Below are 21,685 nucleotides of genomic sequence, written 5' to 3'. Positions count from 1 at the left end.
GTGTTGACTTGACCATTTTGGAGTCTTTGATCAGTATTGTGATTTATTATTGGGATACTTTCTGGTTGCTCATTGGAGAACCATTGGGTTTTGTGATTTATCATTGATGCCTTCAGTTGCTGATAGAGAACTATTGTGATCATATGATTATTATTTGATGCTTATCTGTTGCTCATGAAGAACTGATGTAATTTTGTGGCTTATCTTTGATGATATTTTTCAGTTGCTTGTATAGGACTGAGGTGATTTTATTATGATTCTTTGATTTGTGATTTCATGAGCCTAGGGTAGGTTATCTATGTGTAGTGTCGGGAAGTGGCTTGCAATGGGGATTGGGGCCCTAAGAGGCTGCCTGGAGTAACCCATTGTAAGTTGTTTTAACAAGTGAAAACATCTCACCTAAATACTGACTTAAATGAACCTAATAAGATAATTGTATGTTCTCTCCCATGCCTTGAGTGCTAGTACAGGCTAGGATGGGGTAGAGAGAATGCTTGGTTATGACCTTGCATTCCGCAGTATGCCTCATCAGTACGAGAGGATACTAGTGGCCGCAGGGATCACTAGCGACCCGAGATTCCTAAGGGATTGCTCGGGTAACTTCTACGTGACTTTTGTGATGACACTTTCCCGCTTGCATAGTAGGTTTCCTACGTGTCTTTGTGGTGCCTCTGGGTCTAGATGTCTTTCTATGTTGGAACCTTTGCGTTAGTGTACTTTAAGGATTTCCCAGACTTAGAGAGTACTTGTGTTTTGTGTTTTGATACCTTGTTTGGGACTTGAGACTATCTCCTCAGCGCGGTGGGAGTGGACCATTTAGCTTCCACGTGGTCGGGTGGTAATGCTTTTACTCTTACCAATTGAGATCTGTCTGGTGCTACCATGGCTGGAGCTTCTTGGGATGCTTGTTCATAATGTTTAGGTGATTTGTTCTACTTTGGAGGATCATCTTATGCTTTATTCTTGCATGTTAGAATTCTTTATGCATATGTGGTAGCATGTTAGATTTCTTTATGCATATAAGGTAGTATGTTTTAGGAGTGATGTCCCTATTACTATACTACCGATGATCTCTTCGGTGACTTGGGATGTTACGCATGGGGGATGGCTAGGGCCCATGATGGTCTAATGATGTTATTAATGGTTGGGAGGAACCACACACTTAGATTAGTTGTGTTTTATGATAGATGTTTTATCATTATGGATGTATGGATGTATCAAGTATGTTATTAGTTTCATTTATTTTACGGTACTTTGTATCATGGATTTGAGGATGATGTATCTTTATCTTTACATATGTATATTCTTTTAAGCCTTTCATACCCTGTGACATGTATAGTGGATGATTCAGCATTCCAAATTAAATTGCCAAGAGGCATTCGGAACAAAAGTATATTATGGACATTGGACTTTCTTATTATTATTTCATGTGGATGTGGTAGTTGTTAGACTTAGAATTAATTAAATTTAAATGTGACTCAACGTCTTGGGATCCTTAAGGAATGTAACTTGTGATGTATGTTTGTTGATGATTACATGTTATTGCTTCCGCTACTATGTGTTTGATGTGTATGATATACATTCTTACTTTAAAAAAAAAAAAATGTTTAGCAAACTTAGTGAAAATGTTTGATACCATGAAGAAAACATAAAGAAACTTAAGAGAAAAGAATAGCAGCACAAAAAAAATTTGAAAGAGAAAGATATTGTTTTATTAATCTAAGTATAGCAACACATTATAGTGGCTCTCTCTATATATAGATGCTTCCAACACCTATAGGTTGGTAGAAATTCCCTGAATTCATGTTGCAAACAAACTAACTTGCTCATACATTGTAGAGGACCTAGTATTATTTTAACAACACTAACAGTCAATGGCTGGGAAATATGACAAACTGGTAGTTTTGTTATAACTGACTGGCAACGTGGAGATAGTAAGGTGGAATTATTCCAACAATAAAAGCATGTGTGTTGTTTTAGCTTCATGCAATGCGTATGGATTATGGTTATGGTTATGGTTATGATTAGGGTTAGTGTTAGGGTTATAGTAAGGCTAATGTTAGGGTTAGGGTTAAGGTTTGAGTCAAGGTTAAGGTTAGAGTTTAAAGGGTTAGGGTTTGAGTTAGTATCAAAATTAAGGTTAGGGTTAATGTTAGAGTCCAATTATGGTAGAGTCAAATCCAAAGTTAGAGTTATGCTTATGGTTAAGGCTAGGGTTAGAGTTATGCTTATAGTTAGGGTTAGGGATAAGGTTAGAATCCAATTATGGTAGAGTTAGAATTAGGGTTAGAGTTAGGGGTAGAGTTATGCTTATGGTTAATGTTAGGTTTAGAGTAATGCTCATGGTTAAGGTTAGGGTTAGAGTCATCATTATGGTTATGGTTAGGGTTATAGTGGGGATAGGGTTAAGGTTAGGGTTTGAGTCAAATATATCTTTTAATTTAATATAAGGAATTTAATTTAGATAAATAAAAAAAATTGGGATATTGTAATGTAAAATGTTATAGTCATACGTAGATATATGGTTAGGGACAAAGTTAACATTACAGTTAATGTTCACCTTAGGGATAGAATTAGGGTTAGGGTTAGCATTAGGGTTAGGGTTGGAGTTAGGGTTAGGGTTTGAGCTATGGTTAAGGTCAAGGGTAGAATTATGGTTATGGTTATCATTAGATTTATGGTTAAGGTTCAGATTAGAGTTATGTTTATGGTTAAGGTTAGGGTTAGACTTATGGTCATGGTTAAGGTTAGGGTTAGAGTTATGGTTATGGTTATGATTAGGGTTAGGTTTATAGCAAGGCTAGGGTTAGGGTTAGGGTTAAGGTTTGAATCAAGGTTAAGGTTAGAGTTAGGGTTAGGGTTTGAGTTAGGATCAAAATTAAGGTTAGGGTTAGGGTTAGTGTCCAATTATGGTAGAGTCAGATCTAGAGTTAGAGTTATGCTCATGGTTAAGGCTAGGGTTAGAGTTATGCTTATAGTTAGGGTTAGGGATAGGATTAGAGTCCAATTATGGTAGAGTTAGAATTAGGGTTAGAGTTAGGCGTAGAGTTATGTTTATGGTTAAGGTTAGGGTTAGAGTAATGCTCATGGTTAAGGTTAGGGTTACGGTTAAGGTTTGAGTCAAATATTATTTTAAATTTAATATAAGGAGTTTAATTTAGATAAAAATATATATTTTATTTCTGGGATATTGTAATGTAAAATGTTATAGTCATACATAGATATATGGTTTGGGACAAAGTTAGGGTAAGGGTTAAGGTTAGGGTTAGGGTTAGATTCTAATTATGGTAGAGCTAGATTTATGGTTAGAGTTAGGGGTAGGGTTAAGGTTAGTGTTAGGATTAGAATTAGGGTTAAGATTAGGATTAGAGTTAGGGTTAGGGTTAGGGTTATAGATAGGGTTAGCGTTAGGGTTAGGGTAAGGTTTTGGGTTAGGGTTAGGGCTAGGGTCAGGTTTAGGGTTAGAGTATGAGTTAGGGTTAGAGTTTGAGTTAGGGTTAGGGTTATAGTTTGAGTTAGGGGTAGACAGAGCATTATAATTTGGGTTAGGATTAGGGTTACGTTTAGGGTTTGAGTTTGAGTTATGGTTAGAGTTAGGGTTAGAGCTAGAGCTAGAGTTAGACTTAGGGTTAGAATTAGGGTTAGGTTTAGGGTTTGAGTTACCAATAGAAATTTTATAGTTGGGTTAATGTTAGAGTTAAGGTTAGGGTTAGAGTTTTGAGTCAAGGTCAAGGTTAGAGTTAGGGTTAGGGTTAAAATTAAAATCCAATTATGGTAGACTTAGATTTACAGTTAGAGTTATGGGTAGAGGTAGGGTTACGCTTACAGTTAGGGTTAGAGTTAGATTTAGGGTTAGGGTTAGGGTTAGGATTAGGTTTATATTTAGACTTAGGGTTATATATAGAGAGAGAGTTATATCAATGTTAAGGGTAGGGTAAGGGGATTGAGTCAGGGTTAAGGTTAGAGTTAGGGTTAGGGTTAGGGTTTCAGTCAAGATTAAAGTTAGGGTTAGGGTTAGAGTCTAATTATTGTAGAGTTAGATTTACAGTAAGAGTTAGATTTAGGGTTAGAGTTAGGGGTAGGGTTAGGGTTAGGGTTAGGGTTAGAGATAGGAGTAGACAAAGGGTTAGGGTCAAGGTTAGGGTTAGGTTTAGGGTTAGAATATGAGTTAGGGTTAGAGTTAGAGTTATAGTTAGGGCTATAGTTTGAGTTAGAGGTAGACAGAGTATTAGAATTCTAGCTATGATTAGGGTTAGGTTTTGGGTTACGCTTAAGGTTAGAGTTAGGTTTAGGGTTACAGTTATAGTTAGCGTTAAAGTCCAATTATGGTAGAGTTAGATTCAGGGTTACAGTTAGTGGTAGGGATAGGGTTACAGTTATAGTTAGGGTTAGGGTTAGGGTTAGAGTTAGAGGAAGGGTTATATTTAGAAGTTTTCTTATGGTCACAGTTATAGTTAGGAGGGGAGTAAGGGTTGGGATTTTAGATTATATTTATTATTATATAAGGTGCCCTACATAATAATATGTATATTCCCACGCTCATGGATAAGGTTAGGGAAAGAAGTAGGACAATGTGTTACATTTAGAATTTCATTTAGGAGGTCATTGTGTGCTATTTTTTTCCCCTATTCAACCCATCACTGATGTCTGATCTGAGAGACCTTAAATGGGATAGGTTCTTTGTAGAGGGTTACCATCGCTAAAGTTGGTGGCTAACATTTTGTGTTGGCTCGATTTCTTCATTGACCACGTTGGATCATTTTTTCTTGGTCAGGTTGATTCATGCTACGAGATTCAATAACTCTTATTTCTTCACGAGCTATCTTCCCATCTTCCCAAAAGTGTAAGATGTTGCCATGCATTCCCATTCTAACGTTTCTTTATACGCTAGTGTCTTCAAAACACTCTAAAGCCTAGAATTGCACAAGATGCTACCATGCATCTCCATTCTGATGCATCGTCATGCTACATTGTTTCTTCAATTCTCTGAAGCCCAGAATTGCATCATGCTACCACGCATTGCCTTTCCAACATTTCCTCACTCCACAATTCTTTCATGAGTTAATCCTTTCGACGAATGTGACTTAATCCTTCATTGGGAGGAGTTTCCTCGTTGCATCTCAGTCATCCTTTTTGAGGAGAGAATCTACATCGATGGTTACGACTTAATCCTTCATTGGTGAGGATTCATGATGCATCTATGCCGTCTATTTCGAGAGGAAGACCTTCATCAATGACCATCATTCATTTTTGGGGAAACCAAATTGCCCATTGTGGTCAACTTGCAATTTTTGTGGGAGGTTAACACATCATGTTATCTCTTTTCGTAGTTTTCTGCCAGTGACATGAAAGTCTTTCCTCTTCTTTCCATGAGTCTCCATTCTAGTGCCTCCTTACACTGCATTGTTTCTTCAATGCTCTAAAGCCCGAAACTGCGTCATGCTACCACATGTCACCTTTCTGACATTTCCTCACTCTATAGTGCTTTCGCGAGGCTCCAACACCTAGAATTGTGCCATGTAGCGGAGGTCCCCACCTTTTGTGCTATGATTACAATTTAGATTTTAGGGTTATGGTTAGAAGCAAGGTCAATTCTAGAGTTTATAGAATATTTAGAGTTAAGATTAGGGATTAAATATACATGAGGGTTAGCATTGGGCTGTATGATAGTTACAGTTAGGATTATAGTTGGATATATCATTTAGATTAGGTTTTAGTCAGGGTTTAATTAGACTTAAGATTAGGGTGAGGATTTAGGTGAAGTCTATATTAGGGTTCATATCTTGGTAGGATTGAAACTAATGTTAGGGTTAACATTGAAACTATGATTAGGGGTAAGGTGAAGATTTATATTTGGTCATGATTGTGGTTTGTGCTAGGATTAGGGTCTAAGCTATGATTAATTTTATGATTGTACCTTTAGGGTTAGGGTTTTGTTTAAGTTTATGATTATGGTTACAACTATGGTTTATGGTTCAAGTTTAAAGTTGGGAATGTGACTAGGATCAGGGATTAGTAAATTTTTTAAGAGTTTGGTTATAAGTTTACACCATGGTTAGGACCTTGGGACTGGATTTAGAGTTTAATATCATGGTTATCCCTATAGTTAGGTTTAGGATTTTGATCAATATTCTGGAGTTTGTTTTTACATTATGGTTAAGGGTTAGATTTTAGGGTTAGGACTATAACCAATATTAGTGTGTAGGATTTTGGTTTAGATTATGGTTTGGGCTGAGATTTTTGTTATGATTAGAGTTTAGAATATCAATAGGGATATGTTTTAGTGCTATAATTATAGTTTAATGTTGGATTATATTTAGATTGTACATCATTGTTGGGGCTAGGGCTAAGGTAGGGGTTGCTGTTAGGGTTAACTAAGGATGACAATTAGGATGGTTTATCTTTTCAAGTAGAAAAAAAAACTCATATTGATTGAAAAACAAAGAAATTATACTTCGAAAATAGTTTTCTATGTCATAATAGATTCATTTATTTTAATTATTGTATTAGTTAATTAGTCGTTTGATGTTTCAAAGTAAACATGGCTTATTTTATTTAAATTTAAATAATATTATTGTTTTGAACTGAATTTAGCTTAATTGTTAATGATCATATTTATATTTCTAATATTAACTCCAATTTGATCAAAGACAAAATATATTTTTGGTATTTTTGTAAACGAACTTGCTTAAAACTTCCCTAATTCAAAGTTAATAAAATATCATTTCTATTGTCTTAGATTTGAGAGTAAGTATATTAAATAAGTAATAATAAATGAACATTATGATTAATATATTTCTAAAATAAAAATATATTACTTAAAAAATTGTTTACTTTAAATGAATAAAGTACTCATTTACTTGTAAATTTTAAAAATAGAAATTAATCTACATATATATAAAATATTTATTCTTTTTCCTATTTGCATACAAATTAATTAAAATCTAAACGTTAAACTACATAAATATTTTTAAAATATATATCCATCAATAATTAGTTTAGAATAAAGTAAAATCTAAAAATTAGACACATATAGAATCTTTTTAATTTCTAGATACATGTTTTTCTAATTTATTTCTACAAACATGCAACTGATATTTCTATTATCCATTTTTTCCATTCTAAAAAAATCTAGATGTAAATAGAATTTTTTTAGATGCATGCAATCTTTCTAATTTTTTCTACATACATATATTAACATTTCTATTTTATATTTTGTTTTTACATTATGGTTATTTCAATCAAAATATCTAGATGTAAATAGAATTCTTTTCAAAAAATCTAAATGTATATAGAATTCTTTTAATTTTTTACATACATAAAAATTTTCTAATTTTTTTCTACATACATAAAAGAATAATTTCTATTTTCTATTTTAAAAGAAAGCTATCATAAAGATTGATAAAAAAAATTGATTGCATATGCATTCTTTATTTTGTGCACTAAATGCATTAATTTTTTTCATTTATCTAATGGTTTTGAATGAACTTTGTCTCATCTTGGAATTGCATCTTCCAAAGATGAGTAAGCAATATCAAGATATAAAATGTCAAAGTTGAAAATATTAAAATGAATGACTAAAATATCAAATGCTCAGGATGAAAGGCAGAAATAAACTTTGTTGAAGTGTATTTTATTGATTAAATGATGACTTTTATATTGAATTACTAAATTAACAAATCTACCCACCCCATTGTAAAACTTAATTGCTCTGTTTCAAACGTGATTAAATTAAAAATAGAAAATCTACACAACATAGATCTATTCTGCATAATGCAGATTTTGAAACTATGTAAAAGATTTGTTGTTCTGCATAATACAAATTTTAAAACTATGTAACAACAATTTATTCCTGACTTCCAACTATTTGTATCTTCTCTAATATAAATTATTTTGTTCATATCATACATTATATAATGGAAGTAAATCCATACCAATTAATATTAATGTAAGTGGGAAATAATTTTTTTTCACATTGATAGAAGAGTATGACAGAATCCAAAATGGGTTTGCCATGGATTTGCATTCTTGCATCAATAGTTTAAACTAATTCCGTACTCATGAATCACACCGGCTAAAATACACTGAAAAATAATCCATCGCAGGGAGGCGATAAAGATTAGTAAAGAACTTAAAGAAGACACACGGCTATACTACAAAGAGTTTTTAGAAGTGAGCATCTTATTAGCTCCTAGTTGGAACCTCACGGAACAATCTATCACAGAACAATCGAATATTCATTTAGGTTTTTTTTATAAAAACATTACAAATACTATATTTTCAAAACAGAGAGATTGATGCTATCAACACTCAAATAAACAAGACTCATTATTATTAAAAACATTTACAGAGAAATAAAATAAATAAAATCTGAGAAGACCGAGCAACTCTGGAATTTTGTCAAAATACAATGACCCAAATCAAAGTCAAATAGAAATTGAAATCAAAAGGCTCCAAAAATTCAATGTCTAAATTTGTCATGGATCTTCTGAATTCTGCAAAGATTTTAGTGCGCTCATAGACTGGAAGGAACCTATAAATTGGAGCCGCAACAAAGCAAATTCCAAATGCATATCCAGATCCAGAGTCAGTCATTTATCTTTAATCCATTCCCATTCAGTCCCAACAACGCGCTAATAGCGTCAGGAAGCTCATTGCATGAATCAGAAGAAAATGGATAGATTTGGTTAGGAAAGTACATATTGGACCAAAATATTTCAGAAATAGAAAAGAAGACATCCCTAAAACACTCCCATCAAGCACCATTAACAATGAAAAGTATTATAAAATATACATATCAAATAGATTTTGAATACAAATCTAAATCTAAATCAAACATGCAAGACAAAACTATTAAATGCAAGCCTAAATAGTTATGAACAGAATTCTAAATCTAAATGAAATTAATTAAAATTGAAATCTAAATCAAAGTAGAATATTATGACTAATTTTGAATTTCAATTTACATCTACATCTAAATCTAAATGAAAGTGTAAATAAAAAATATAAATCTCACCTACAAAAATGTTACTCCAAAACTTCAATTTACTCCTATTCAAAAACTTCAATCTAATCCTCCAATAACCTCCACCTCTTCCTTCCTGCAAAAACATAAAATGAAAATGAAATGAGGAGCCTTGGTTTTATAACTTCTGAGAGGCTCCTCATATCCCCCAACAGACGTCTCTTCACATTCCACGAATTTGTTTCAAATTCCCCCACTCCCCGCAAAAAATAAGCATGAATGTGCATGCAAAATTATATTTAACAAAAAAAAAAAAATCATATTGAAATTATTTCGCCCCTATTTTTCCGAGCCCTATTTTTTCGGGTCCTACTTTTCCAGGCCCTACTTTTTCGGGCCTATTAGTTCGGCCTCCATCTGGCTTCCTATTATTTCTGCCAGCTATTATTTCGAGAATTCTTTTTTAATATTTAATTTGGAAGTTTGTAACTGCTCCCAAATCTTTTTTATTGACAAGGAATCCTGGCATATTCCTGTGCTGCCATTGTATAGAATGCCTCTCGGCGTAATAAATTGATTAAAATAAATTTAAAAAATAATTGAATTTTAAAATATATGTTCCATCTCAAGACTTAAGAAAAGAAATAAAATCTAAGACAAAATTAAAACAAAAGATTATCTCAAAAAAGTAAAAATCATTAATAAAAATGATAATTTAAAAATTGAAATAAATAAATTGACATAATATACAATTTCTTTTTAATATCAAATATTAGAAACAGTGACCTTAAAGATTCATCCCAATCCATTTATACAATTCACAATTACTATTTTTAAATAGAGTTCTACATAGAAATTGTAATGGAATATAATAATTTGGATCATGTGTTAGGAAAATTTCTTGTTTTTTATCTAAAACTTGATAGTAGATAATATGAAAGTAGTAATAGTTAATTACAAATATAATAATTTTAAATTGACATATAGATATATTCAAAATATCTATACCTCACTGAAAAATACCTTTGAGAGGAATGTGAACCTTTTTCTGGGAAGAGGTGTTGAGAAGTAAATATTGCAGATACAAGCACTTGTAGTTAAGACGTATACTTCAGGAATTCCCAATTTCTTTGCTAATATTTGAGCCCAACTTAAAATCCCATTAAAAATAATGCAGCTCAAATAAAGGGCATGTGTTGTTTCTTCAAATTGATTGAAACAATTATCTGTCATGGATTCACAAAGCTCACCAATTAATTGGCTGATTCGTCTGTGTTGAAGAGGAAGACCATGTGGAATACTTTTGAAGGCAATGGCACTCATTGACTGGATTGATCCAGATTTAAACATTTTCTCGTCCATATATTCATTATTAAAAGTGATGTGGAAGCCTGGGGGACAAAACTTTGGAAAACTGCATTAAGGTCCCGTTTGGTTGCCGGAATATGAGTGGAATAGGAAAACGAAATTAGAAAATGTTTTATATTCGTTGTTTGGTAAGCTCAATCAGAATTGGGAATAGGAAGACATATTCCAATTTTGCCCCTAAAATGGGCATATTACTATGCCCAAAAATATTTGTTATTGGAATAGGCCATTTCCATTCCCATTCCGATTTTCCATTAAAAAATATTTTTTATTAATAATTTTTTTTTTTTAAATTTAAAATTTATATTTTAAAATTTTTTTTAAAAAAATAAATTTCGATTTTTTTTTTTTTTTTTGTACTTTTACTTTTTGAATTTTTTTTGTTAAATTTTTTTTTAAATTTTTTTTATAACATTTCTAAAAATTATATCTATTTGTTTAAAAAAATGAAAATGAAAATGAATTAACTAAAAAAATAATAAATTAAAAAAAAATTAGGAAAAATGTTTTTAAAAATACAAAACTTAACCTTATTCCTATTCTATTTTTGTACAACCAAACAATAGATTAACATATTGCAGTCGAATTCCAAGTGCACCAAACATGATTGGAATTGTCTATTTCTATTCCCATTCCTCATTTCCATTCCCATTCCATTTTTCTATTCTAATTTTCTATTCCTATGCCAGCAACCAAACGGGGCCTAAGAGCATAATTAATGTGATATACAGAAGGAATACCAACATTACAACATGGGTTGTATTCTCCATGCCTCTTCTTAATGTGACTCATAGATTCCTTCCAACTGTGGACAGCAAATCTCCAATGGTAAAAAAAAATGCAAACGTAGACATAGGCATAAATACGAGAATTCGGGTTTAACAGCACAGGGCCCCACATAACGACTGTACAACTATGAGGTCAGCGTACGAATAAAAAGAATGGACAAAAAATAATGAAAAACCTATGAGAAGGTGTGGACAAATGACAAATATATCAATGTCATCAATAGTAATGAAATGATGAAAAAGCGGTGGACATCATCAGACGGTTGTATAGCCTTCAATCGTCTTGACTCTCGCCTATCCTTTTCCCGCATTGCAAGCCGTTGATAGACAAACTTAGTAAAGTCCATTTCACATAAACACCTTTCGAAAAATAACTAGCAATTGCACCTAAGGTTGCAATAAGGATACCGAAGAAAATTATGTTAAGTTTAAAATGTTGGTAATGAATAATATGATAAACATTTACTTTTATTGCATATATTTGAACAAACATAAGTACAAAAGTTTATGTGGCACACAGACATCTTTGTATGGATCTGTCATATCCAGGTTTAGCATTGTCTATTTTTTCCATAAAGAAACATAACACAAGCAATAGTCAAAAGACACATTTGAATATCAGCAAGGAAATATGAGTAGTAAGAAATTGTAAATCTGTCATTAAATTGTAACAATGAAGGTATAGAAGACATATTTATTTATTTTCGAGAAATAAACAAAAGTTCAAAGCAATCCAATCAACAATCAAATGGTATTAATTAATAAAGTATCAAGTGAGGTGTGTAAATTTAACAAATGCAAATATAGGAATAGGCATAGTTGGACAAGGTGAGAAACATGATTTGCATTATTATATGTTTCAATTTTTGAAGATTTAAACTTTAATGAAAAAAAAATTATAACTGTGCCCAAATGTTGTATGGAATTGTGTGTGGATTATAAGTAGCAAATAAAAATGTTCTTTTAAACATCATTTGGTAGTTGAGCATTTGAAAAATATATTGGAAACCAAATAGAATGAAAAGCCAGTGCGTATATAAAATGTGTTGCATTTTCTATTAATTAAGACATGCTCAATGAACTATTTTTACTGTTTTGTAGTCAACTATAAAAGAATAGAATCGAAGATCACAACACTCATGAATTTGGTAATTAGTTTTGAGTTTGGCCGCATAATGTGGAAAAATTATGTCCTTTATGATAAAAAAAAATTCTCCATAGACACACATTAAAAATATAAGTCTTCTTAGTGCAATCGCAGTAAGGAGAGCTAGTGCTATAATAAGAATTATACAGTAATCCACCATGCATTTAGATCCTCACAAAAATAAACATCAAAATTGGATAAAATATTATCACATCTAACACCAAATTTGTTGTGCGTATAGAAAGTAGAGCTCAGAGGCAATATTTCCCAACAAATTGATGGCCAAGGCAAGAATAACTCCCCACTGGTCTCTAGACCCAGGCGCGGCCATTCCCGGCAGCAGATACCCTATAAACACACATATTATGAGTCTTCCACTCTCAATGAGGAGATGATTGCCAGGCACCATTGACATGCCCCATATGTTTGGGTTGTCCGAAAGGCTCACAAACGCCACGTCCAAGTATGACAGAGCCTCAATTGTCAGCGCGCACAGAACCAAATACTTCCCCGGGATCCAGTACGTTCTCTTCTTAAAGCTTGCCCATAGATCGAGTGCTATTACACAGCTAAAATAGACAAAGTGCTATGGACGCGAATACCAGGTTTTGAATATTCGTCAAGAAGTAACCCCAAACATCCTTCTCCATTGCGCTTCCCTCACTCGATATACAATGTGATTGACACGCAGAGCACAAATAATATTGAGCCTAACCTGACGCTGGGAACGCGAACAAATAATTTTTAACAAGTATTTTAGGAAAGATTCCACATTTTAAAATATACGATCCAGTCCCAGTTCCTCAAAGCGCACAAATGGTGATCACCAGCACTGATTTCAACATATTCTGCTGCGGTTGACGACACTCCCATCTGAACATACACGTTGTTTCCCCAGCAATACGGCTGCCCAGAGCCCTCCAATCAGCACACAAATCCATCGCCGCCAGTCAGCCCTGTGAACGCCTTTCTGAGAGGTGCTCCCTACACGATCGCCGCATCGCTTCCTAAGCGAGTCACAAAATGCGAACCATCGGCGTTCAATCTGCAGAGCGTCCGCCCGTTTTCTCCATAAGAAGCCACCAGAGAATTCATAGAACCGACCACCAAAATAGCCGTTAACTCAACAGTCAGGAAAACAAAGAACGCCGCTACATTTTCCATAATCTAAACCCATATAGGATTATTGCAGTTGGTTGAGATAAATGCGTGTTTTTTTAAAGATGCAGATCAAACACGTCCCATACAAAAAAAAAATTTGAAAGGACTACATTTATCACACGGTGAGAAAAGAATTTCATATTGGGCTTTCACATTGTGAAAACACTCAACAACAAATGTAATAAAATATTCTAAAGGACTACACTTGTCAGGAATTGCATATTTTCATATTTTGAAATTAATCACTGAGATTACTGCAATCATCTTCTATCCTATATTAATGAATATGATGGTTGATTTTAAAATGATGTTTTGAGACAACTCCCCCTTTCGTGGAATCCTATAACATGTTTAATTTCAACTTTACTTGCCCAGGTGCCCCACAAACGAAAGTTCTTATCTAAGTTAACCATTACGTGGTTTTTGAGGAGAAGGATGCACATTATGTCAAATCTGAGTAGGCGAGCGAGGATAATTTCCTAAAGGTATTGCATTGTATTCGAATATATCGTTTTCGATCTACAAAACACGTCAGCCAAAAAGTTCGTGTAACGTGGAAAGCGAATTGGCCGGCAAAAAGTTCAAGAAAATAAATATTTTTCCAATTTCTATGGCTTTCCTTCCCCATTCTTCTAATTAAACATATAAGTTTGATGCGGTAGTATGTTTGGGCTTTTGTTAGAATCTTAGGAGGAGGGCCAATTCCTGTTAGATGCCATAGAATCAACCAAATGGTCAAGTAGGTCCACCTCCAGCTCAGTCTTATCTTCATGATTAGTGCAACCTTATCACAAACTATATATGTCATGAATACTATAACCAACTTCATGACCACCATTTATTTTGCATTTGACTATAAATCTAATAGATTGATGCTCCTTTGTATCTCCTCCGATGCATGTTTTTCATAATTCGCAGAAGCTTCATGTTGAAGCATTGCTCACGACTCAAATATTATATCGTTCTAATTCCAGAACAAGCGGCAAGGCAATGCGGTAGAAGTTAAAATGTACGCCCTCACTTGACCCTAAACTCTCAAGCTCGTGAAGCTATGCAGATGTTTCACCAAAACAACGTCAAACTCTCTGTCGGAAAATTGAACCCTATCAGAGACTTGTTTGACAGTGACTTTCAGACTGAAGTTTTCTTACCATTTGCTTTAGCAAATTATTGAATTTGTAAGTCTTCTTTATATTTGCTTTGTTTCAGTATTTTTACCACCAAGTCCAGTTGATCGAAAAAATATTATACATTTAAAATATATTAACTTTTATTTAATACAAATTTTTAAAATATCATACATGTAAAATATAGTAGCTTTTATTTAATACAATTTTTTTTTAAATTATTGATAAATTTTAATCTTTTGTTTTGGAGAATATTAAATTTCAAAAAATTAAAACTTGAACATTATCAGATATAAAGGCTCCCATTGAAATTCACATGGTAATAGTAAATAGATAATAATAAAGATCTTCTATACCAATACATCTAGAGAGCTGCACACTACAGTATATCACATTTGTAATAGTACGACGAGAGAGTGCATTTATAGAATGTCTATTAATGAGTTGAAAGGAAGTTCCCTGCTATATGGAGTACAAGTTAAGATCTGATCTTTCCTATAATATTTTTCCTTTTTGGGTTGTGCCCAATATCGCCCTTCTGTATCTGGGTTTCATTACATTCTCCTTCCTTTCAATTGGAACTCTGATATGGAAGGATTCATGCCTTACCTTCTGGCCGCCATGACAAAGGTTTCTTTCCATGCTAAGAGATATCATGTGTTTTTGAGTTTTAGGGGAAAAGATGTGAGAAAGACTCTAGTTGACCATCTCTTCCAAGCTCTTTCCGCAGCCGGATTGAACGTATTTCTTGACACCCACAAATTAAATAAGGGGAGAACCATTGATTCCAGCCTAAAAAATGCAATTATGTGGAGCGCAATATGTATTCCTATATTTTCCAAAGGCTATGCAAGCTCAGCATGGTGTCTTAGGGAAGTTGCCTTTATGTTGGAATCTTCTGGGACGATTATTCCTCTCTTTTATGAACTGGAACCAACCCATGTTAGGTATCCTCTAGGAGATTCCAGCCCTTACAAGGAATCATTTGAAAAGCACTACAACCATCCAAATCGATATTCAAGAGAAGAGATTGATGGGTTGAAGCATGCCCTTGAGCAGATCTGCTCTCGTTCAGGGTGGTCACTAGATATGACTGCAAGGTTAGTAATTATCTTTGTTTTTTTGTTTTTTCAAATTCAATTACTAGTTTAAAATTGAATTATTTTTTAAAAGTAAAGGATGAAATGTGTCAAAGTTCTTTTTTATAGTTAGATAAGAAGAAAAATAAACAAATATAAATAGAAATCGAAAATAAATAGTGAAAAGAGATATTGAGGGAGTTTAAATGGATAGAACTCTATGTAATTATATATAAAAAAGGGGAAGAGAGAGAATTTTTAGTCATGAAATTGTTTTAAAACTAACATTTTCAACTTGGTGTGAAATGGATACACTCAAGAGATTTGGAAAGTCTATGAGATTTTTTTTTTTTTTTTTTTTTGACATATATTGAAGACTCCAAAATTATTTTCAATTCACCACTTTATAAAAATTTGGTAAGACTAAATGGGAACCTGCATGCTAATAGTTTTACTTCTGCAAGTTTCAGCTAGAAATGGCAAATAGTTTGTCTAAAATGCTAAGATTTAAAAATAAAAATATAAATTAGATACTACATACTGAAGGGCAAGACCTTTTTGATAAAAGACTCACAATTTACCATTGTGGTGTAAGCTCTTGCCTATAATCTATTAAACTTTATTATTCACTATACAAATAAAATATAAATAAATATTTTTAATAGTTATAATACATTTATAATCCAATTACACTTTCTCCTTTCTTTATATTGGCAATCTCAAGTGAAATCTAATATGCCGAATCAGAAATGTTTTTTAAGGAGTCGAAAAATAGGATAGCATTTATTTACTTTAAAAGAATAAACCCAAAAATCTCCTAAAAAATAGTTATTTTTATTTTATACCGCACCATTCATGGATACTCTGGTGGCCTCGGATACTCTTCTGAGTGATGTAACGTTATTGATGCCTGTAAGCTGCTCTTATGCAGAAGGGTTACCAGCTGCATCTACGGATGAGATACGCATGTACATATGGTAAATTTGAGTCAAATAGACATACAATGAATAATATGGACATTTCATTGATGCAGCATATGAACAATTTAGCCCTGTTGGTTCTTATTTAATTCTAAGTCTATGAATTCCAAAATAAATATTATGAATTATCACGTGTCTGAGAGTGTAAATCTATCAATTTAAAATTGAGGAGTTTCAACAGTTGAATGCCTCCACAAAGCCGGCCTATTTTAAGAAGGAAAATAAATACCAGATTCTTTTATCACATAATTAATGCCCCATATCTAATATAGTGAGCACTCTTAAGAATGTCAAAAGAAAAAGCCAAACACCTGAACTCAATCGTTCAAAATAATCAAATTTGAGCATCTAGAGGTTTCCTGTGGGCTTCTCATTTCTGACTATAAGTATGGGACAAGTTGAATTGTTTTGGTCGTAATAAAAGTAGCAAGGAATCTTGTCTATTTTGTAAAGCTGAAATAGCTAATATCTTGCAATTGAAGAGCATGTGCAAATTTTCATTTTCATTGAGAAATAGAAAACAAGTTATTTATTACAAGTTTTTAATTACTGCAAAAGAGTTCTAGATTAACCTTCATATGATATATGTAAAAGAAGTTTAGATTGCAGAATATATATTTTTAAATGTTGATAATATGAGAATGATGTGTTGAGTGACCTTCATGTTATGTAAAAGATCACAGACTTGGAATAGGTTAAGATCATCACTCTGTTTATAGTATTCATGAAAGTTACACAGAATAGTAGATCTATAATTCGCGATCAAATATTGATATAGATTTAAATATATATGAAATATGAATTTTTTTAAATTTGATTTTTAAAAATATTACCTCTCTAGTTTTCTGTTCCTTTTTATTTCATTTTTCCTTTGCTCTTTCTTTCCCTTTTCTGACGTAAAGACTCAATCATACCACTAAGCTTTATTTCCTTGCACGGTAGTTCGCAAGCATTAGCTTTGGCTTGAAATACTTGGAAAACATGAAGCAATAATGATTGGAAAAATGGAGTTAAAAGGAAGATTAGAGAGGATAATCTTTTAAATTAAATATGGAAGAAAGATGGAGTAGATGAAAAAAAGAATTCTTACCTTAGGTTTTCCTTCATACGCATGAGATAAGATACCAGAAAATAAAGATCATTGGAGATAGTTGTGTGGCTTTACTCATATACATCCATTCTACACTATTAAAACAAAATCATAAAACATTTAAAATCTACCCTCTTGGAAAATAACAGGAGATACTTCATTGGCTGGACAAAAACTAGCACAATTTTTCAAAGCAATATGCACCAAGTTTTTAGTATGAGCAAATTTCCATAAATACATAGATTTGCCATGGTTATTATGAAGATTATATATTGTTTGGGTGATTAGGATGGGCACAAATTAGATATACTTCGTAATTGCAATTGCATTGTCATTTGAAATGATAGAAAATAGATTCGATTATTTCGTCATTGTACAGGTGTCACTAACTTCGCAATATACAGATTTGAAGGTAAACTAGTGAAGAAAGTGGTGAACGACCTAATAAAGACACTTGACAGGGTGCCATTACAAGTTGCCAAACATCCGGTGGGATTTGAAACTATACGAAAAGGTTTAATTCAGAAATTGCATCTCATTTCATCCCAATATGGAATATTGGGTATAGGTGGTATTGGGAAGACCACAGTTGCGAAGGCCGTGTATAATAAAATTTATAGTGAATTGGATGCTGCTTCCTTCCTATTTAATGTTCGTGACGCTAGCCTTCAAAAATTGTAGGGTCAAATTCTCAAAGATTTGGTCAACTATGAAGAAGATCTATGTGGAAAAGGGCAAATATTTGTTGACAGATCGTTTGCAAGGAATCCGCGCCCTTGTCGTCTTGGACGATGTTGATAATCGCGTGCAATTGGACGCCTTGGCTGGGGATTGGCTGGCCCCTGGAAGCCGTTTAATCATTAGACACATTCTCAATGCCGCTCATATCTCATCGGATTGCATTCACGAGATGCGCGGATTTGAGGAAAGCCTAGGGCTCCAGTTGTTTTGTTGGTACGCCTTCCTCAGACCATCCCCCATTCCCCGTTTTAAATAACTCTCGAGAAGAATAGTGGAGGCTTGCAAGGGACACCCTCTTTCTCTCGAGATCATTGGAGCTTTTTTGTACGATAAGCAAGATGACACTCACATTGATTGCTGGAATGAAATCCTTGAAAACGTTGCAAGCAATAGAGACATTTTTGAAACACTCAAGATCAGTTATAGTGGTCTTAGTAGTGAGGAAAAAGAAATGTTTCTGGACATTGCTTGCTATTTTATTGGAGAATGCACAACTTCTCCCATAGTTTTCTGGAAATCCATGTACAAGAATGTGCGCATTGCTATCAAGAATCCATCAAATAAGTTGTTGATAAAGATAGACGAGAAAGGTGTATTTGAAATGCATGACCTCATGCGAGGTATGGGCCGAATCATTGTTGAGGAAGATCAAACCCAGCAACGGGAGACTGTCCACTTCTAGTCAAGCAGCTCATTCAACAATGCAAGTAGCACTATCAATATCTCTCGCCTTCGTCTCCATCAAGGTGATTCACGGTGCCTTAAAATGTTGTGTACACCTAGTCTTCGCTATCTTCATTTGGAGCAAGTGCTCATAGAAGATATCTTAGACATTCTTCCTCTAACTTTGAGATGAGTCAAGGTGAATTCTTAGACAACCTGAGTTGGTCTAGTGGTGGAGAACTTGTACTCTTGAGAGAGAGGTCACAAGTTCAAATCCCACTGGGGGGGTAGGGTATGTATGCCTCATTTGTAGTGCCAAGCGCCTCTCGAAAAAGAGTACGAGGTAGTCCCATATCACTGTCACCATACGTAAACCCAAAAACTATGGCATAGTGTCGTGGACTATAAAACCACCTTGCCTTGCCTTTTTGCAAGCATGGCGTGTAGCTCAAATTCGTTGGAGGAGTTACTTTTAGCAATAAAGGAGAAATCATCTGTTTTAGGCATGAGATCGCAATTGAGGATCATCGACTGGACTGACTATAGGTCCCTGTGAAACCTCCCGAACAGTGTTAGTTATTTGTCATTTTTGCAGTCCTTGAATTTTTCTAGATGTCAGAATTTGAATTGTCTTCCTAACATCATTTCCGACCTCTCACAACTGCAATACATGAATTTGAGTTACTGTGAAAAATTGCATTGCCTTCCTGACAGTATTGGGAACCTCTCTAGGCTTGAGTATTTTAACTTAACCTGTTGTAAGATCTTTGTTCAACTTCTCGACAGTATTGGCAATCTATCACAGCTGAAACATTTAAGCCTAAACTGGTGCGAAAAATTGCAGAGCCTTCCAAAAAGCATTAGCAACTTGTCAAATCTGGATAAGTTGGACGTTATGAGTTGTTATTCTGCATGGAAATCAACTCCATATGCCATTTTGATCAAGCCAACAATATGCATCTTGGGATTGCCTCCTCAGGCGGAGAACTGGCGAAAGAATTTAATTATAACCCCAGGATGTAAATAAATACTATATATTTATTTTGATATTGAATACTAGGAATCAGCTCATTACAGCTTGTCTTATGGTTTGATGGAATGAAATTTATGCTTTCCCTTATTTTCATAAAAGCATGTGTAATGTGTAATGTACTGGCAGCGTCACACAAAGAGTAGATCAAAACAGTATACCTCAACCTCCTGATCATATCTTAAATGTATTGTTGGTCATTTTTTGTATGCAATCTTAAATAAATTTTGCACTTCAAAGCTCTTAAAAAATATACTTACTATCACACGCTAAAGGGGATGTTTTCCTTCAATCCAAAAAAATTAGTGTCCAAGCTAACAAAAGTCAGATGGTCACGGGGTAAAAGTTCAAAACTCAAATTCAAATTGTCCGGCAAACCCAGTAAAGGTAAAAAGCATATCAATCGCCTTGCACGTAAGTTCAGACTCGTCTTATTTTTTCTTCATGATTTTGTTCGATTAAAATCTCTTGGATGCAATCTCATTTTTAAAATTCAATTGAGAATATATTAGAAGATTACTAAAAAGTTTTTTTTGCCATATATATTAAAATGGTTGGAAGCAATTGTATAATGGTAATGCTTTAAAATAAGGTTGTATTGTTTCAGCTTCATATTTATAGTATTATATCTACACGAATATGAATATGAGAACTTATATTTAATTTAAATTTTTAGGCTAATTTTTATTTTTATATTGTTGAAGACTTGATTTTTAGGCTATAACTGTTAAAAAGTTAAATTTGACTTCTTTTTACAAAAATTAATTTATTTCTTAATATGTGATGTCTAAAATGCTAAATTCTTCTATGAATATTAAATATTAAAATATAACATGATTTTATTTTTCTAAATCTTAGAAAAGTTAGATTCTTGTGATGAAACCAAACCCATTGATCATGCGTGGAGTGTCCCAATATTCTCAGCAGAGAAATCTGGTTTTTCCATATAGACAAGGATTGCCCCTATTTTCCCATGATATAAAGAGCAAACCCGTGGATATGATGAACAACAAAAATGGGATGAGTAAGCCACGTTTGTTGAAATGAATCAAGATTGGAATTGAAGCTGGTAGGAAAACAAACTAAAAGTAACAATGAGACTTATATTTGTAATCTCAAATGCAAATTGACCCCCTATTTGTTATGTGCTACCAAAAATTATATTGGAATTTATTTTGTGAGTTGTCAAATTTTATAATAAATACCTTTCTCTGGTGCCTTTTTAAATTCTTTATTCAACAACCGCATGGTTTTAGAAATCAATGACTTAAAGTTTTTTTTTTTTCGGTCTTCTATAACTTAGAACCCATTTTTTTGACTGCATGAATTAGCAATCTAGCATTTGTCTAATATTGGAATTTTTTAGATGTTGGATTTGTTAATCTAGAGTTTGATTTTGGAAATATAATTGGATCCATTTGGTTCACTTGAAATTTGATGGGAAGATGTTTTCCTTGTTTGATTATACAAAATTAGAATTGGAATAAGATTAACTTTATAATTTATTTTGAAATCTCATTGAAATCGAATCTTCCAGAGATTGAAT

At 33.3% G+C, this 21,685-nt stretch overlaps 2 protein-coding genes across 2 annotated transcripts; both read left to right on the top strand.

The window, feature by feature from the left end:
- The first annotated feature begins 15,144 nt into the window (after positions 1-15,144).
- LOC149563483 (toll/interleukin-1 receptor-like protein) lies at positions 15,145-18,386 on the top strand. Its single transcript, XM_089828200.1, has 3 exons — positions 15,145-15,656; positions 16,553-16,603; positions 18,110-18,386. Exons 1-3 carry the CDS (start codon positions 15,145-15,147, stop codon positions 18,384-18,386), a joined length of 840 nt encoding a protein of 279 aa, XP_089684326.1.
- A 28-nt stretch (positions 18,387-18,414) lies between these two features.
- On the top strand, positions 18,415-19,128 carry LOC149563482 (TMV resistance protein N-like). The gene is made up of 2 exons (XM_089828199.1): positions 18,415-18,647; positions 18,714-19,128. The coding sequence occupies exons 1-2, from the start codon at positions 18,415-18,417 to the stop codon at positions 19,126-19,128; spliced, it is 648 nt and encodes a 215-aa protein (XP_089684325.1).
- Positions 19,129-21,685: the final 2,557 nt, after the last annotated feature.

Source organism: Cupressus sempervirens, chromosome 4 (assembly GCF_028749045.1).
Source record: "Cupressus sempervirens isolate cs-2001-9-10 chromosome 4, ASM2874904v1, whole genome shotgun sequence".
NCBI lineage: Eukaryota > Viridiplantae > Streptophyta > Pinopsida > Cupressales > Cupressaceae > Cupressus > Cupressus sempervirens.
Note: the sequence above shows the minus strand (reverse complement) of the source record. Positions and strands in the feature narration are given on the sequence as shown.

What these genes read in the sequence shown, in the direction of transcription:
- LOC149563483 (XM_089828200.1), top strand. Translation starts at nt 15,145, where the DNA reads ATGGAAGGATTCATGCCTTACCTTCTGGCCGCCATGACAAAGGTTTCT. An exon ending in TCACTAGATATGACTGCAAG is followed by an intron (nt 15,657 to 16,552) that starts GTTAGTAATTAT and finishes GATGCCTGTAAG; the next exon opens with CTGCTCTTATGCAGAAGGGT. An exon ending in TCTACGGATGAGATACGCAT is followed by an intron (nt 16,604 to 18,109) that starts GTACATATGGTA and finishes CGCAATATACAG; the next exon opens with ATTTGAAGGTAAACTAGTGA.
- LOC149563482 (XM_089828199.1), top strand. Translation starts at nt 18,415, where the DNA reads ATGAAGAAGATCTATGTGGAAAAGGGCAAATATTTGTTGACAGATCGT. An exon ending in GAGGAAAGCCTAGGGCTCCA is followed by an intron (nt 18,648 to 18,713) that starts GTTGTTTTGTTG and finishes ACTCTCGAGAAG; the next exon opens with AATAGTGGAGGCTTGCAAGG.